Source organism: Mauremys reevesii, linkage group 2 (genome assembly GCF_016161935.1).
Source record: "Mauremys reevesii isolate NIE-2019 linkage group 2, ASM1616193v1, whole genome shotgun sequence".
NCBI classification, from domain to species: Eukaryota; Metazoa; Chordata; order Testudines; family Geoemydidae; genus Mauremys; species Mauremys reevesii.
The window spans coordinates 209620583-209636522 of NC_052624.1; the positions used below are offsets into that span (position 1 = coordinate 209620583).

The window sequence follows — 15940 nt, forward strand, 5'->3', positions numbered from 1 at the left end:
ATTCCTGATTAACTTTGTCCCTCAGGCAGCGCTCTTACTACATGAAGTATGTGATGTTTAGCATCGCCTGGGGTTGAATGAGGCTTGGGAAAGAAAACTGGGAGATGAATGGATAGGTTCATATGGAATTTTCAAAACTCTGGACAGAAACTTGGGGTCCCTTATGAAACATTGTATAAGGAGGACCTGCCGTGAGAGATTGAATCTCCCTTACCTTCTTAGCTGATGTCAGCTCAGAGTATAGACTTCATAGTAGTAGAAGATAGTATTTATCAAGAAATGGTACAGGGAACAGGTTAAGAGCACAGAGGGAGGTGGAACCCATCAATCTTGTGAGTATTATTTTGAGATCCCAAGAGGAAGGTGTCTCCTGAATTGGGGGGAAAAACACGAAAGGCCCTTAAGGAATATTGCCACTGTAGGATGAGAAATACTGTGTTGCCTTGGATAAGATGGCAGTGTGCAGATATTGCTGCTAGCTGAACCCTTATGGAACCAACAGAAAGTGCAAATTGTTTCAGAGCTAGGAAATAGTCCAATAGTACTGAAATTGGTGATGTCCAGGGAGACAGCTGGTGTTAAGATACCCAAATAGAAAACCTTTTCCATTTAGCTTTAAGTCAAATCAGGCTGAGGGTATCCTGTTTTGGAACAGAATGTTTTTGAACCTCAGTTGAAGAGCTTCTTCAAAGGATGTCAACCAGCCAATGTCCAGGATGTCAGATATAAGGAAGTTGGGATGAGGTGTAGGATCTGACAGTTGTTCTAAGAGACTGATGCAGTGGAGAACTGTGTTGAAAGATTCATCATCAGATCTGAATACCAGAACTTCTTGGCCCATGCTGGGATTATCAATCATCAGTCCTTTAGCTTGCCTCAGTTTCCACAGAAATCTTTGTATCCTGGAGATTGGCGAAAAGGCAGATATCAATCCAGTGTCCAGCGGGTGAGAAAGGTATCCAGCAGGGATCCTAGGCTTGCCTCCCCCAAACACAATGCCTCACACTTCTTGTTCTGGTCTATGGCAAACAGGTCTATTTCTGGAAGGTCTAACTTCTGAAAAAGTTTTGTAGGATTGCATCTTTGACAGCCCACTTGTGGTTGTCCAAGAACTGTCTGCATATTTGATCTACCCAGGGTGCTCTGATGGCTGGGAAGATACAGAGAGCCACCAATGCGATTTGGACGTGAATGCACCAATTCCAGCACCACATGGCCTCCTGATAGGGCAGAAAAGATCTTTCTCGCTCTTGCCTGTGGGAATAATGCTAGCTGTCATGCTGTCTATCACCACTTGTATTGTGAATACCTAGAGATTGGCAACTGGCTAGAGATACAGGATATTTATGGGAGGCAAACTTCCTGAGGAGACCATAGGCCTTGATTTTCAAATCATCTAGATGCATCCCCGAAGCCTGAATAGAAGCATCCATCACGAGAGTCTTGGTAAGTACAGGTGCAGAGAACTCTGTTGCACACTGGAAGAGGATCTTTCCACCAGACTAACGAGAGGACTTCTTGTGTGTCTGTGACCACTGTGTCTGTGCAGTGTCTGCTGGGTAAATACACTGATTTCAACCACTTCTATATGGAGCTTGGTGAAGTCTGACAAACTGCAACGCATAGGTGCACGAGCCCATGTGTCCCAGAAGTCGGAGGCATGCTCTCAACGTTTTTGGGTGAGCTTGAAACTGGTTGATGGAGTTCACTATTGTCTGACATTTTTCCTGTGGAAGGTAAGCACTTGCTGATCTGAAGTTTAAACCTACTACTATGAAGTCTATACTCTGAGCTGGAGTCAATATAGATTTTTCTTCTCTGTTGACTTTGGGGCTCAGCAAAGCAAAGAATGTGAGAGTTACCTGAATCAAGTTGTTCACCTGTTGGGGTGATTTTCCTCAGGTTAGTAAACTGTCAAGGTACTGATAGGCCTGAATTCTTTGTAGTCTTGGATGAGCTGCCATGATTGCCAAGTACTTGGTGGATAACCTTGCTGTGGAAAAACCCAAAAGGCAGGGATCCTGTACTGTAGCAAAGTTTTTAACAGGCATCTGAAGTATTTCCTGAGGGCTAGATGGACTGAAGTAAGGAAACAGGTATCTTGTAGGTTGAGAGCCATAAACCAGTCCAGAGGCTCTAACAAGAAAATTGTGGAGGCTGGAGTGACCTCTGAACTTGAAATGTTGGATAATGATATTGAGACACTGAAGGTCCAGGATGGGCCACCAATTCCCTTTCTTCTTCTTTAGGATCAGAAAGTAATGAGGCTAAAAATCCCTGCCCTGAAATCTAAAGGGCACCTACTCCACTGCTCCCAAATGTAGAAGGGAGTCCACTTTTTGTTTTAACGCTCTTGTGAGAAAGGTCCCTAAAAAGGGACAGGAGGAAAGAGATTAGAAGGGACTGGAACTGGATAGCATATCCCTTGCCTACAATCTCCAGGACCCCACCGCCTGAAGCAATCCCAGTCCAAGCTCCCCCAAAATAAGAAGCAGTTGCCAAAGGGTAAGCAGTTAGAATGGGGGGAAAAAATCCTGTGGTGATTCTATCAGGCTCTCAACGTTAGCATCTAATCTGGTGCTGCTGGGAACCCTAGACTGTGGGGCAGAAGAGGGCCACATATGGTGGAATCTGTGTCTTCCTCAGTGGCTCTAGCTGATAATATTGGGCAAAGGTTCACTGTCTGAAGGATAACTGCTAGCATGTTTGCTTCCTCCTTGAGACTGGAACAAAGGCCCAAAGAGTGTAGCGTCACCCTTGATTCTTAAGGAACAAAGGATCTGATCCCTTCCAGAGTTAAAGTTTGTTACCTTCAAATGGGGGGTGGGGGTCATCTCAATTGTGTGGATCTCCCTGGGGAACTCCAAAGTCTGTTACTGTTGTGGCCATAGTAACTGCAGCCCTGTCAGACACATCAAGCATAACCTGCAAGACAGTGCAGTCAGTCACCTGATCTCTGCCATAATAGTCTTCATCTCTTCCCGGTGTTTGAGAGCTTGTCTTTAAACAAACAACTTATCCCAATTTAAACAGTCACATCTGGAGAGGAGAGTCTGGTGATTCACCACCTGTAGCTGGATGCCAGCTGATGAATACACCTTCCATCCAAAAAGAGTTCCAATTTCTTCAGGCCCTTCTTTCTTCGTGTGGGTTTCTGAGGTCCCTGTTGTTTTGACCTCTCCTGAATAGCAGCCACTACAAGACAACCAAGTGCTGAATGTGAGCAAATATATTCGAATCCCTGGCAAAGAACCTGGTACCTCCTGTCAGCTCATTTCAGAATGGCTGGAATGGATGATTGTGCGTGTCATATGTTTTTCACTGGCCCCAAGAGTCGCTCATTTATGGGCATGGTGTGAAAGCATGTAGAATCTCCAAGAGTTTGATGTCATTTTTCTTTAACTACCTCCAGGGGTATACCCGGGGTCTCTGCCATGTGCGTTATGAGATCCTGGAACACCTTGAATTCATTCACTGAGGCAGATGTGGTCATTGCCTCATCTGGGAAAGGAGGAGAAGATCACAAAAGGGATAGTTTTTCCTTCTCCTTGCAGCTGATGTTTTCCTCACTTTCCTTCTCCTTCCTGTCCAGCATTTCAGGCTGTACCAGCTGCTTTTTTGAAATAGTTAACTCTCTCTGTGGGAAGGGTGATCTAGTCTGAGGGTACGTCTAGACTACCCACCGGATCGGTGGGTAGTGATCGATCTATCGGGGATCAATTTATCACGTCTAGTGTAGACGCAATAAAATCAATCCCCGATTGCTCTGCCGTCAACTCTGGAACTCCACCTCGGCGAGAGGCGGAAGTGGAATCGACGAGGGAGCAGCAGTGGTCGACTCGCCGCCATCCTCACGGCCAGATAAATCGATGGCCGACTTCAGCTACAAGAGTTGTGTATCTTAGGTCAACGACACCCCCTCCCCGCCCCCCAGTGTAGACCTAGCCTTAGAGACAGTGGATAGTACAGGTTTTCTGGAGTACTGTTGTGCTATAGGCATCCAATAGGGCATTAGATAATAAGGATATGAATATTGAAGTGAAGAACACCTGGAGGGTAGCAGGAGAGCTATGAGCGCTATATCTTTTCCTGATACCTCTCATTGAATCTCTTCCCAACTCTCACTATGCTACCTAGGAAGAGGTAGGAGACTAGTCCCAACTATGCCCAGCAGAGAAGGAGAAAAAGGTGTATTCTTCCTCCCCCCACGACAAGCTATATTGGGAGGACCTTGTGCCCATATGGAGAAGTCACTACTGGAGACAGGATGCCTCTTTAACCTGACATACAGAAGATTTATGAGTTAAAAGGAAAAACAAAGAAAAGAAAGAAATCTAGTGGTTTCGATACCACCACCCTCAATCTCTCAAGGAGAGATGACTGATACTGGGCCCACAGTAAGTCACTCTGTGCTATGTATGGTTTAGATACCAAGATAGCTGGTGCTGAGATACTAGGTACCACAAGACATTGTTCCAAAGCTTCAAGTATTGAAGCACTCTTTGTCAACGCTCCTGGTACCAATGCACTCTGTGCTGGGGTCTGTATCAAGAGAAGCACAGTCCACCAATTTAATGGGTACTGTATGTGCTCTCCTTGCAGTTGGTATGGAGGCACAGGCTGGTGCCTTTGCAGGCTTCTGGCCCTTAGAAGATTGTACATGAGACAAATCGTGTCTGGTGACTCTCGTGTCTCAATTTGCTAGGTGCCAGAGATGGTGACCTGTGCTTGGCTCATCCCTGGAGAAGTGCTCCTTTCTGCCCCTGTCAGAGGATACAAATACCAAGATAGTGGCAGATGAACAGGGCCTTTGAGGAGATGGGGTTACTCCGGCTGCAATCTCAGCTCTCTGAAGCAATACGGGTATGTGCAAAAAACCAAAACCAAGTTGTGGCAGCAAGTCTCAGAGCTTGGGTCAACTGACTAGGCTCATGCGATGGGGCCAAAAATAGCAGTGTAGGTAGAGTGTTTCCACCTGGGCTGGAGCCCAGAATCTGAGGCCCACCCTCCCTTGTTTGGTTTCAGAGCCCAGGCTCCAGCCTAAGCAGGAACACATATACTTCTATTTTTTGCCCTGTAGCACAAATCCCATGAGCCTGACTCATTTGACCCAGGCTTTGAGACTCATTGCTGTGTTTTTTACTTTGTTTTGTTTGCAATGTAGATGTACCCTAAGGGAGTGACTATATGACTAAGGCCTGGCTGTAGCCTTCCTCTCGATGTTCAAGGAAGCTTGCATTGATCTGTCAAGGAAGAACAACTTCACGTGAGCTTCCCTGGGTCAGAGTGAGTTTTGAGAAGAATGACATGCCAACATTGCTATTGGATGTGTCTCTCGTCTAGGCAGAGTAGGAGCATCAGTAGCCATCAGGAAGCATAACGCAAGAGACAGGTCCTGAATCTTGGAGATTTAGCTTCTGCCCTGTTGCTAGTACATGTCTATAGGGCGAAAGTAGGATCTATCCTAATTGAAGCTTATTTAAAAAGCAGTAAGTATTTAGCCATTAAGCTATTAACTATACAACTAATTAAATAAAATAACTAGTTAGGATTCTAGCCAACTAACAGCGTGCAAAGAAAGGATGGACACTGCACAGCTTCCATCTCACAGTTATGGGCAATAAGAAGGAACCAAAGGATGGTTGGGCTTTATGCCCTTAGTTGGAGGGGCTGGGGGAGAAGGACATACGAGGGTACTGTAGGTCCAAGCATGGCCACAGGCACTGCTGGCCAAAAAAATCCGACCTTGCGCGCATGTAAGCCCAGAGTGGAATCCACATGGACAATCATTCAGAGAAGACCTTTTGAACTATGTCAGTTTCATGGTTTATTTTGGGGAGATGTGAAACTGGTACCATGTGCCTCCAATAATAAACAAAACACTGGGCATTTAATAAATAAGGTCCACATTTTTACAAGAATCATGCCTTCTCTCTGTTCATTTCTGTTTTCTAACTTAGCCAAAGTAGAGATCAACAGTATCACTAGTTCAAGTTCTGGAATTTTGCCACAAAAAACTGCTAATCCAAGGGACCAGTTATATATGTAAAGTTGAATATCAGGTTGTCGTCAACTGCTGGGGCTAGAATTTAATGTAGTGTATCACTGGAAAGTTTATATTCCGAACTCGCCAATAAATATAAAAATAAACGAGTGTGCTGGAAGACAGAGGTATCTGACCTTAAATAAAAATAAAAGTCACATCATGATTACCATCTTATCACCTCACAGCTCTTGACTTGACTTCCAAACTGATTTAGTAATTGCTCTTTTGAGGCTGCCAATGCTAAAATTTGTGTTTTAAACTTTCTAGAAGTGGCTGTGAATCCCCACTATCAAGTAGTTTAATCTGTGTAACTCACTCATCTACTGGTTCAAGAGACATGGACTACTGGAACAACAACAACAACAAAAACATTGCAGACTTGAAACAAAAGAGGTTATCATAATGACATGAAATAAGACAGCTGTTACCTAGGGGTTGTGGGGTGTTTTTTTAAGTCAGTATTTTTATTACAATTTATTAAATTCCTGATTCTAACATGTCTGTTACAGCTGTCCCCCTGCTGCATTCCTTTTTTCCCCTCTCCTTTCCGTTTTTGCTGAGTGGCCGCCCCCCCGGCCATGGAACTGACTAGTCACAACCTGGCCCTGCTTATAGGAATGGCCTGTGCAGACTAACTGGAGCCATTGCTCTGCCTAGGGAGGGGGCTTCTTGCTTCTTTGTTTGGCTCCTTTGTTCAGACCCAGGCTTGGTGTAGGGGGCGCTTCCCAGAATGCAAGACCTAAAATGGCCAAATAGTTGAGTGTATGAGACATAATCTGTGGCTCAAAAACTTGCCCAGACATGTCCTGTGCTCACCTGAAGTCTCCTCTCCTCCCCTCTAACAAGGGGAACCAATCAGAGTTACTGGCGGGAAACTGCATGAGTTTGCCTTTAAAACCAGACATTTTCTGATCAGACCTCACAGAAGGTCCTTGCTTTGCCACCTGGTCTGATCAGCTAGGGGTCTTTGGGGGGCCCTCTCCCCGCTCTCGTTTGTTTTTGAGCGTACCCCCATTTTTAAACTCCCCTCCCATGAACAACGAATTTGTGCCTGGAGATCTCCTGATTATTGTAAGTGAATCGAGTCCTCTCTGCGTCCTCTGATGCTGCTGCTGTTCCTGTCTCTGTGCTTGCTGCTGTCCTGGGGATTGGTAAGAACTCCCTCTTGCAAACTCCCCCATCCTAGCTGCTGGCCTTGTTTCCCCAGCAGACAGACCCAAGCTAACTCCTTGGTCTGTATCTGTAATCTGCTTCTAGCTCCACAGCGCCTTTGCTGCTAGAAATAAGCCTGTGCCGCTGCTAAGCTGTGCCTTCTGCTGCAGCCACCACTAGTTAACCCCCCCACCCCCCCGGGGCTGTACCCTGGGCACACACCACTCTGCCCTCTGGAACTACCCCTAGTATAAGGTGCACCCATTAGGTTAGGTTTAGCCTTTAGTCTAGATAAATTGTAATTTCATTTTGCATAGCTGTGGTTAAGTTAGGTTTAAAAATTGTTTGCATTGTACTCTGTAAGTTAGGCTTAGAGAATTGTTGTATTGTGTTTTGTTACTTGCTAATTTGTGTAGTCTTGGTTAAGTTAGATCATAGATAAAGACCTTGCTGTGTTCTGTATAATTGTGTTTTCCCCCGTTCTACCCGTGCCCCCGCCCCCAGGTTTCCGCAGTCTCTTTGCTGCTTAAACTTACAGCCTGTCTGTTCTCTGTGTCTCCCTGAGTTTAAATCTCCCTCCGCAGCGCCTCTGCCTTTGGTCTCCGCTTCACCACGTGCTTCTCTTCCCCTCTCTCTCTCTCTTTTTTAATCCCTTTCCCCACAGGGTTCACCCCGCTCCTACTGCTGCCAAACCTCAATTGTATTGCTGAAGTCTAGCATAAAACCCCATTGGTTACTTTTTCTCTCTGATACACCCCACATTCTACATTTACACCACTGTGACACATTTTTACCTAGAATTGTTTGCTATTTAACATATTTTATCCATAACAGTTAGTTGGTTATATGCTGCTGTGACACACCCTTTACATAAAAATTGTTAGCTACCTGTTACATTTATACTTCAGTGTTAATTGGTTACCAACTGTATTGTACCCCACTGTATTGTACCCCACTATTGAAACCCCATATACTGTTCACCAAAAGAAACCCCTCCCCAATTGTCTACCTTAACAAACCCCATACCCCTCACTATTGAATTTTCCCTGTTTTTGCATTTTCTTAATAAAGTTTATTTTGCACCCCACCAGTGCAGTAATTGTCCCCCAAGATCCCCTACCTGCTGGCAGGGTCATAACATAAGCAGCTGCCATTTCCACTTTCATAAAGTGTTACAATGGCACATTGAACTGAGAGGAGAAAAGATTAAGCTGAAATTCTGTCCCACCATATGATTTTTTATTTTCTTCACTTAAATTCACTGGACCAGCATATTGCCTCTAACTTGGAAACATTAGCTGCATATATTAGCAGAAATGGCTTCTCAAATTTCCTAGAAGAGCAAAAAACAAGAGGAGTGCAAATATTTCTTTAAAGCTTCCATGACTTTATCAATAGCCTGATCCCAAGACATGCTGAATTGTCCCAACTCCACTTCATATGGTTGTTCTGCACTTCCCTAAGAGAGGTTCCCAACAGGGCTAGAACCAGTTTTGCAGACCACTACAAATGCTTTCTGGGTTAAAACTTTTCTATACACTGGTCCTGGACCAGGAGAAAAATTTTCAGTTCTTGTTGGATGAATCACACTGCTCGTATTGCTTTTGCCTCGGTCTCCCCCTCCTCATACACACAAGAGGTAGTGCTCCTTGTTCTGAAAAGAAGTGCCCTATCAAGTGGGTTAAACATTTTATTTTCTGTTTTTCTTTCTTTCCATAAGCATTCTCTTCTCTCTCTCTCTCTCTCGGTGCCTTTAGTATGTATTATAATACTATTGTCACACTAAGACTATAAGCTATATTGCATTAGCAGAGGGAGGGGGGAAAAAAGTGTCATTGCAGTGAATTGTACGCTCAAAACAGAACCCTACGCTTTAAAATGGACTGTATGTTATTAAAAAAGGGAAGTACAGCTACAGAACCTGAAGATTTAAAAAAAAAAAAAAAAGATCAAAGCAAAGAGCTTAAACTGCTAAATGGTTTAACTGCATAATTGTTCTAAGGGTTCTATTATTGTTATTGAACTAGATGAACAGTAGGTGTGAAGTGTGACACTTTAGAGCAGTCACGTGACAGGACTGTGATCAGGAAATATGGTAATTTGCAATGCAGAGGGAACTCTATCAAAGCAGAAGCAGTAAATTGACTTGTGCAGTGAATGCACATTTACAGAACTTGTGAAATGCCCCAATTATACCTGTGATTTAAACAGGAGGGATATGATGCCACCAACAAGAAATACTATAGCAGAGGATGCTTGAATAGCCCAGCTGTGATGTTCTGTATAGAACTGGTCCAAAAAAAATTTAGTTAATGATTTACTGACAAAAAAATGCCCTTTTGCAAAAATTTTCAGTTTTACTGCAGAATTTTCATTTTCTCTGACTCTCCAGCTCCTGGAACTTGTGGCTCAGGTGCACTGTGCAGCCAGAGTTTTTTGGTTCGACAAAAGCTGATTTTTTTTTCTTGAAATCCCTTCCTGTGACAAAATTCATATTTTTGATGTTTCATCCCAGTTCAGGACAAAAATGTTGCCAAAACTGAAATGTTTTGTGGAAAGGAATTCCCATTTCTTGGCCAGCTTTAATTATGAACATCACTTTTGTGCATAGCTCCTTTTTTCTGACTTTGGGGGGCGACTTTTTATTTCTTTATCTGTTAGAGTGAGGAATTCAAATCTTGCCCATGTAAAGCTCACCAAGAAAGAGTATGTTCAGTGCTCTTAAAAAAAAAAAAAAAGACGAATAGACCCCACCCCCACCTCTGCGATGGACCTTTACTCCATTGACATCATATAATTTGTCTGTGGATGTGAAAATTTCCTAGCACTATTTAATACTCATGATCTACAGGGATCCCCAACTCATTAGAGTATAATTGGGGATATAAAAGAAGATTTAGGATTCCACAGATAATTGCAATGGTTTTAAAAATACAAATTATCTAATACGGTTTTAAGTTAGTGCTATTAGACACAGGTTACAATCTTAACTGTATTTTAAAACTGTGTTGTCTGGGATTACATGTTGACAGTGTGGGAAAGTAAATGTTGCTCAAAATTTTGTTTTCAATTGTATGTACATTTGTACCCATGCCATTAGATTTTTCATATATGAAGTCAGAGAAAATGAGAGCATATTAATGAACTTTATGCAAGGGTTAAGAACATCTGCCTTGGTGCCAACTTTATTTCAGGTCATAAACAAAGGGATTTGTCAAGATGTGTCTTTAGTCTGAGGTGCACGGTAGGAGAGGAAGAAAGATCAACCTGCCACCTCCTACCTACTCAGAAACACTAAGCTCATTTTAAAGCAAAGGACAAATCTAATATTTTGAGAATAGAGTCCCATAATGTCTAAGCACAAAACTGAATCAATGAATGGCAAAATACATGCAATGCAATCTTTACAATTACCTGGAGTCAGGGTATTTAGTAAGCGTGGCCAAGCTGCTGGTGTACATGTGCCCACCCACATCAATATGAACTGGTGCGTTGGATTTTGTGAGCTGTGCTGGAGTGGGGATGCCTTGATTGTTCAATGGAGATGCAGGGGATCTAGTGATCAGAGGTCTTGACATATTTGGCCGACTGTCCTGTAAAGAGACAGACATGAGTCAGGAATTTCCTTAAGGCTGCCCGGCTGCCCCAAAGACACAGATGCCCACTGAACAGTGAATAGACACCTATCACTAATCTCATCTTCAGCCTGCAACTTTAATTTTATTACGTCAGAGACTGGTATTAAGTTTTTTCTTTAAAAATATCAGTTCAACTTTTAAACTTAAATATAGTTATGCTGAATAAAGTATAATTATAAAACCCACAAAAAAGAGACATGAAACCATTAGTGTTGAATAAAAAAGGTTGTTTCTGAATACTATTCATTATAAAACTATTCCACATAAAATAGGAATACTCACTTATTTAAGAGCTATACTAATAGTTTTTATAATTTCTGACTCCTTTAAAACAATACACACTTTTTAAAATTAAAAAGCACACAGGATTTGGGTTTCTTTCCAAATCCCACTCATTGCTATGCAGTTAGGACAGATAAATACAAACCCTCAGCTCTTCCATTCTGCAAAGGCTTCTCTTGAATTTCCAATCCACATATCACGAAAACAAAAGAGGAAACACCTGGACTAGCCAACTGTTCATGTACTGTAAAACAATGGGCACCGACAGCCTTTGAGAAAGACATTTTCCATTAAAAATTATACTATAATGACAAGTGCCTCTATGTGACCCAAACAGACTGCTGTTCTGAGCAGCTTCCCAATCCAAAGCAAGCTCCGAAAGTAGAACAGATGCTGATGAAACAAACTTTTAGTCAGAGGAGGAATAAGTGCAGTGCAATCTGTGCATGCAATAGGGTGGGGCAGGGTGAAGTGCTTTGCAGAAGCCAGTAAGGCAAGCTATTTTCAAAGCTCTGGGATTCAAACAGAAACTCGGTCTAGATTTGTTTTGAGACAATTTCACTTCTTACCTACAGGCAGGATACATATTCAGTGGAATCCTATTAATACACGCTGAGAACTAGTAATTATCGAATTTTTCATTTAAAAAAATAAGCAAAATAGTGAGAAATCAAAAAACATGCTTTGTTCGTTTGGCAAGTCATTTAGTTATAAAAGGTAATGGATTCTTAGTACAGCAGTATGATATTAAGTCTTTGAGAAGCAGTGAGAAAGTACAGCTGAGTGCAAGAATTATGGGGTATTCAGATTACTGAGGTTCTTTTGTGTTTAAAAAAATTTATAATTTTTTACATTGCTCTTAAAGACAAACTATAAAGGCAGCGTGAGGTAGATACTTCTCTAACTGAAATAATGTAGTGGCCACTGTTGCCAATAAATTCAAACACCAGGCTTCTATAAACCATAATATATTTAAACAACTAATTTTCTCTTTCATACACAAAATTGAACTTGGGTCAAATATAGACAAGAGGGGAGGGGATGGAGTAAAAAGTCTGGCTAATTTTTGCTTATAAAATACACCTTAACATTTGCAGAACATTAATCTTAAGAACTAGAATTTCTTAAGGACCTGCTTGGGGCAGAATGAAGACAAGTCCAGACAAGATACCAGATATACACGCTACACAAAACTCTGGCATCTACTATAAATGTGGTGTGGCACAACCACCACCCCAAGATCCTACCGATCTGCATAATGAGATTGGGTTAAAAGTATTCAAAATAAAAAAGGCTACAGGAAAGTAGGTGGAGAAGTGACAGGGAAAGGAAAATACAAAAATGACACAAACTGGAAATAAATGTGATAATTAATAGCCATGACAGAAGTGAAGAAAAGCACATTAAGTAAGAGCTTTGAAAATTAACTAGAAAAGGTAATTAAAACCAAAAACAAATTCTGTGCGGTGTATGCAATGCACTATATTACCTCCCTTACTAGTATCTTTTTTTGTCCAACACGCATTCCTCTTACAATTTAGCACACTGCAGCTCCATCGAGTCTGAAATAGTTTTTCAATTGGACATATTGTACTGTATATCCTGCCTCGGGGTTCTCAGGAGAAAATGAACAGATTTGCAGGGTTAATAATGTAGTTAGACTGGGACCTCATTCAGCATAACTGTGATAGTGCAAGGTGCACAAATCGTAAAAAAAAGGTACAGCATAACAGACCATTGCAAGGGTGGTAGATTAGAATGTGGAATTAACACAGTTTTTAGTTAAGTCACAAGAGGAATGAAAGTGGTTTCCAGGTGTAAGCTATACCTGGTGTAACCAACTAGGCTATCATTCACAAATAGTTTTTACCTTAAAATTCCATGAAATAAAGATGTTTTCCTACAAAACTTTGCAATCCTGTTTAACTCTAGAGCATTCTTCCTTTCAAGCCACCTGAATCTGTTGTTCCTGAAGAAAGAATGCCCATAATCACAAAATTTAGGTGTTAAATACAACAAAGTTAAAATTTACTCCACCCTTAGCTTACTATTTGGCACATCTCACTGACATGTGTAGTTAGCAACAGTTTTAGGGCCACTCTGGAAGAGGACAATATGACTTGCAGTATGGTAGTGCCTAGAGAACTTAAATCAGGATGGGTTCCCATTGTGCTACATGCCACAATAAACCGTTTATAATCTTAATAGGTACAACCCTCAAGCATGACATGAAACAACACCGTCCAGTGGACAGAGCACAAGACTATTTTAATAACTGTTAAATTGTTCAGAATTAAAAGGGAAATCAGTGCATGCCATGGGAGAAATGAAGATGCAGATCTGGCGACCAAGTGACCAGCCCCTTATAATAGTTCCCCAAGAAATACATTACTTGTACTGGATTAGTATGAATGAGGAATTGAACAATGAAAGGCAAAGGGGTTGACTGGAAAAAATGTTCATAGCCAGAAATTGTTAATAAAAAGGAAATTATTGATCAAACAAGATGTTTAATTTGGTATTTGTATTGTGTTTGTGCACAATTACAATTCCCATTGTTTAAACTGCTTACAAATACAATTGCGTTTAAAAATAAAACACAAGAGGGGAAAAAACAAGCAGGTGGTAGAAAAGATCTGAGGACACTGTGAGCCTGCCCCCACTTCTGTAGTCTCATGTGGCCATTTCGGACACAATGGGCACACAATGGATGGAACAGTTACTGTTTTAAGACTGGGGATATTTGGATATTGTTCTTGAAGCAGACAATTTGGTTTATAAAACTGAGCCCATTCATTACAGGGGGTACTGTTAAGCACAGCTACAGCTCCCCATAGACAGCAGCTCCCATTTTTTTTTATCCTCTCGTCTTTCACTTTATTCTTGTTCCTTACAGTTTTTTCAATCCTGTTCCAATTTTAAAAGCCAATGCATATTTCAATTATTTTGATTCACTGAAATATTGTTCAACATGCCTATTTCAGATACCTGTGAATTACTGATCAGCAGCAGAGTGTTTGAAGGGATTTGACTCCAGGCACATTTCAAATGGTGACATTGGATCCTAAATCCAGAAACACTTTTTAACTGATATTGGGATCAAAAGCACTACGGAAGCCTAGAATGATAGGCAGATCCATTTTTTATAATTTAGCCAAGTTAAAAAAAATTGCAGTTTACAGTGTGCCTTTAAAGGCTGTGATTGAGAACACTGAAATTAAAAATATTTAAAACAGTTAAGAGTGTTGCTGCTTCCTTGCTGAAATTTACAGGGATCTTCTCAACAAAGGACACTGGGTTGTCCAAGAGTTCCACTAAACATGCTTAGACCTGCCCTTCTTCCTGCTCCTCTGTGCCCACTTCTGCCTGCCTATTCAACAACAGCCTATGATGTGAAACCGTGCAATTTCTAATCTCTCCTGGGACTTACAGAAGTTCTTGGCAGTGAAAAGTCTTTTCCCCAGGCAGGGGTTGAGGAGTATACAGAAGGGAGTCCGTGGCTCCCTCTTTCTTCTCCAATTCTTGCTGCAACCCAACTCCAGAAGGTTTGAGAAAGAGAGGATTTCCCTGGCCCAGATTCAGAAGCAGCAGCAGCAGCCGCCCTTTTGCAGGGATTGGGGAAGAGTGAAGTGAGCTCCCCATCGGGGAAGTACATGGGAGTGATGTCAACATGCTGATACATGACAGAGGAAATGCAATTATCATCCATAAAACAGGGAAGAACTATACACAAAGATTGCCAAATGCACCAAGCTAAACCAACTGAAAGACATCAGTTGGCATCCGAAGAAGTGGGTATTCACCCACGAAAGCTCATGCTGCAAAACGTCTATAAGGTGCCACAGGATTCTTTGTTGCTTTGAAAGACACCGGTTCCCCTCCATCTTGGGTAATATCCAGACGGAAGCATCATTTACCAGTTGACTGTAAACTCCTTTAAGCAGGAAACTGGAATTATTTTATTCAAGTCAGAAACAAAAATATTATGCATCTCACTGTTAAATTCTGATAGAAACAGACTGAGGTAATTCACTGGGGGGACAGACATCTAGAGATAAAATTCTAGCAGAACCACAGTAGGGATAGATTCAGCATGTCATTTTGAGTATGCCAAACCTAGCTATAATCTAGGTAACATTACACGTTCCACATATTCTTTGTAAACCTTTATTTTCAGGTCCCTCTGACTTCCTTGAAAATATCATTTGGCCTTCAGTTTCATAAATCTGAGACCTACAGTTGCACTGTCTTGCTGTTAAACACGAACATAGGTAACTTTTTTTTAATATTAACCAAGCAGACGATGTTGTCTCTTCTGGGAGAGCTCCACTTGCCAGTAGAGGGACAAAGACAGGAATGGATGGACTGACAGAGTGTTAAGGCTTCCCCACCCTAAAGGCTGATCTCCACCTGCCCTGGCTCAGTGAGTCTTTGAGCAGCTCTTCTAGTTTATGCCAATGATATAATGAATCCTATGTAACAAAGCTCTGCTCTGCCATATTCCTCCCTGTCCATTTATTTCACTGGCAGACTCCTATTCCAGGGAAATTCCCTGCTGGCTATTTGTGGCCAGATTCCAGCCCTTTGCACCACAAAGAAGCCAGATATCATTTCAGAATCCAGCCTGAAGTTTCTTTCCATCTGCCATTTTTGTTTTCTTAACTGAAAGAAGTTTGAAGACTTTCAAATTAAGTTTTCCATGGACTTGGTCCTCATTCAAGACCACTGACTCTGACCCTCTGAAGAAATTTCATTTACAAACAAAGCTGTGTTTGGAATTTGCACTAGACTGCACACACAAGTCAGATTTCGCATGATCAAA

General features: G+C 41.8%; 1 protein-coding gene across 10 annotated transcripts in view; it reads right to left on the reverse strand.

The window, feature by feature from the left end:
- KCTD1 (potassium channel tetramerization domain containing 1) overlaps window positions 1-15940 on the reverse strand; it is a 139576-nt gene that overhangs the window by 46973 nt on the left and 76663 nt on the right. For 7 of the 10 annotated variants that reach the window (XM_039525471.1, XM_039525472.1, XM_039525474.1 and 4 more), the window contains exon 2: window positions 10613-10791. In XM_039525471.1, the coding sequence (XP_039381405.1) occupies window positions 10613-10791 (179 nt within the window). Of the gene's footprint in view, window positions 1-10612; window positions 10792-11263; window positions 11376-12988; window positions 13005-15940 lie in introns of those variants that run through there. The other 3 variants (XM_039525469.1, XM_039525468.1, XM_039525470.1) reach the window with 3 other exon arrangements.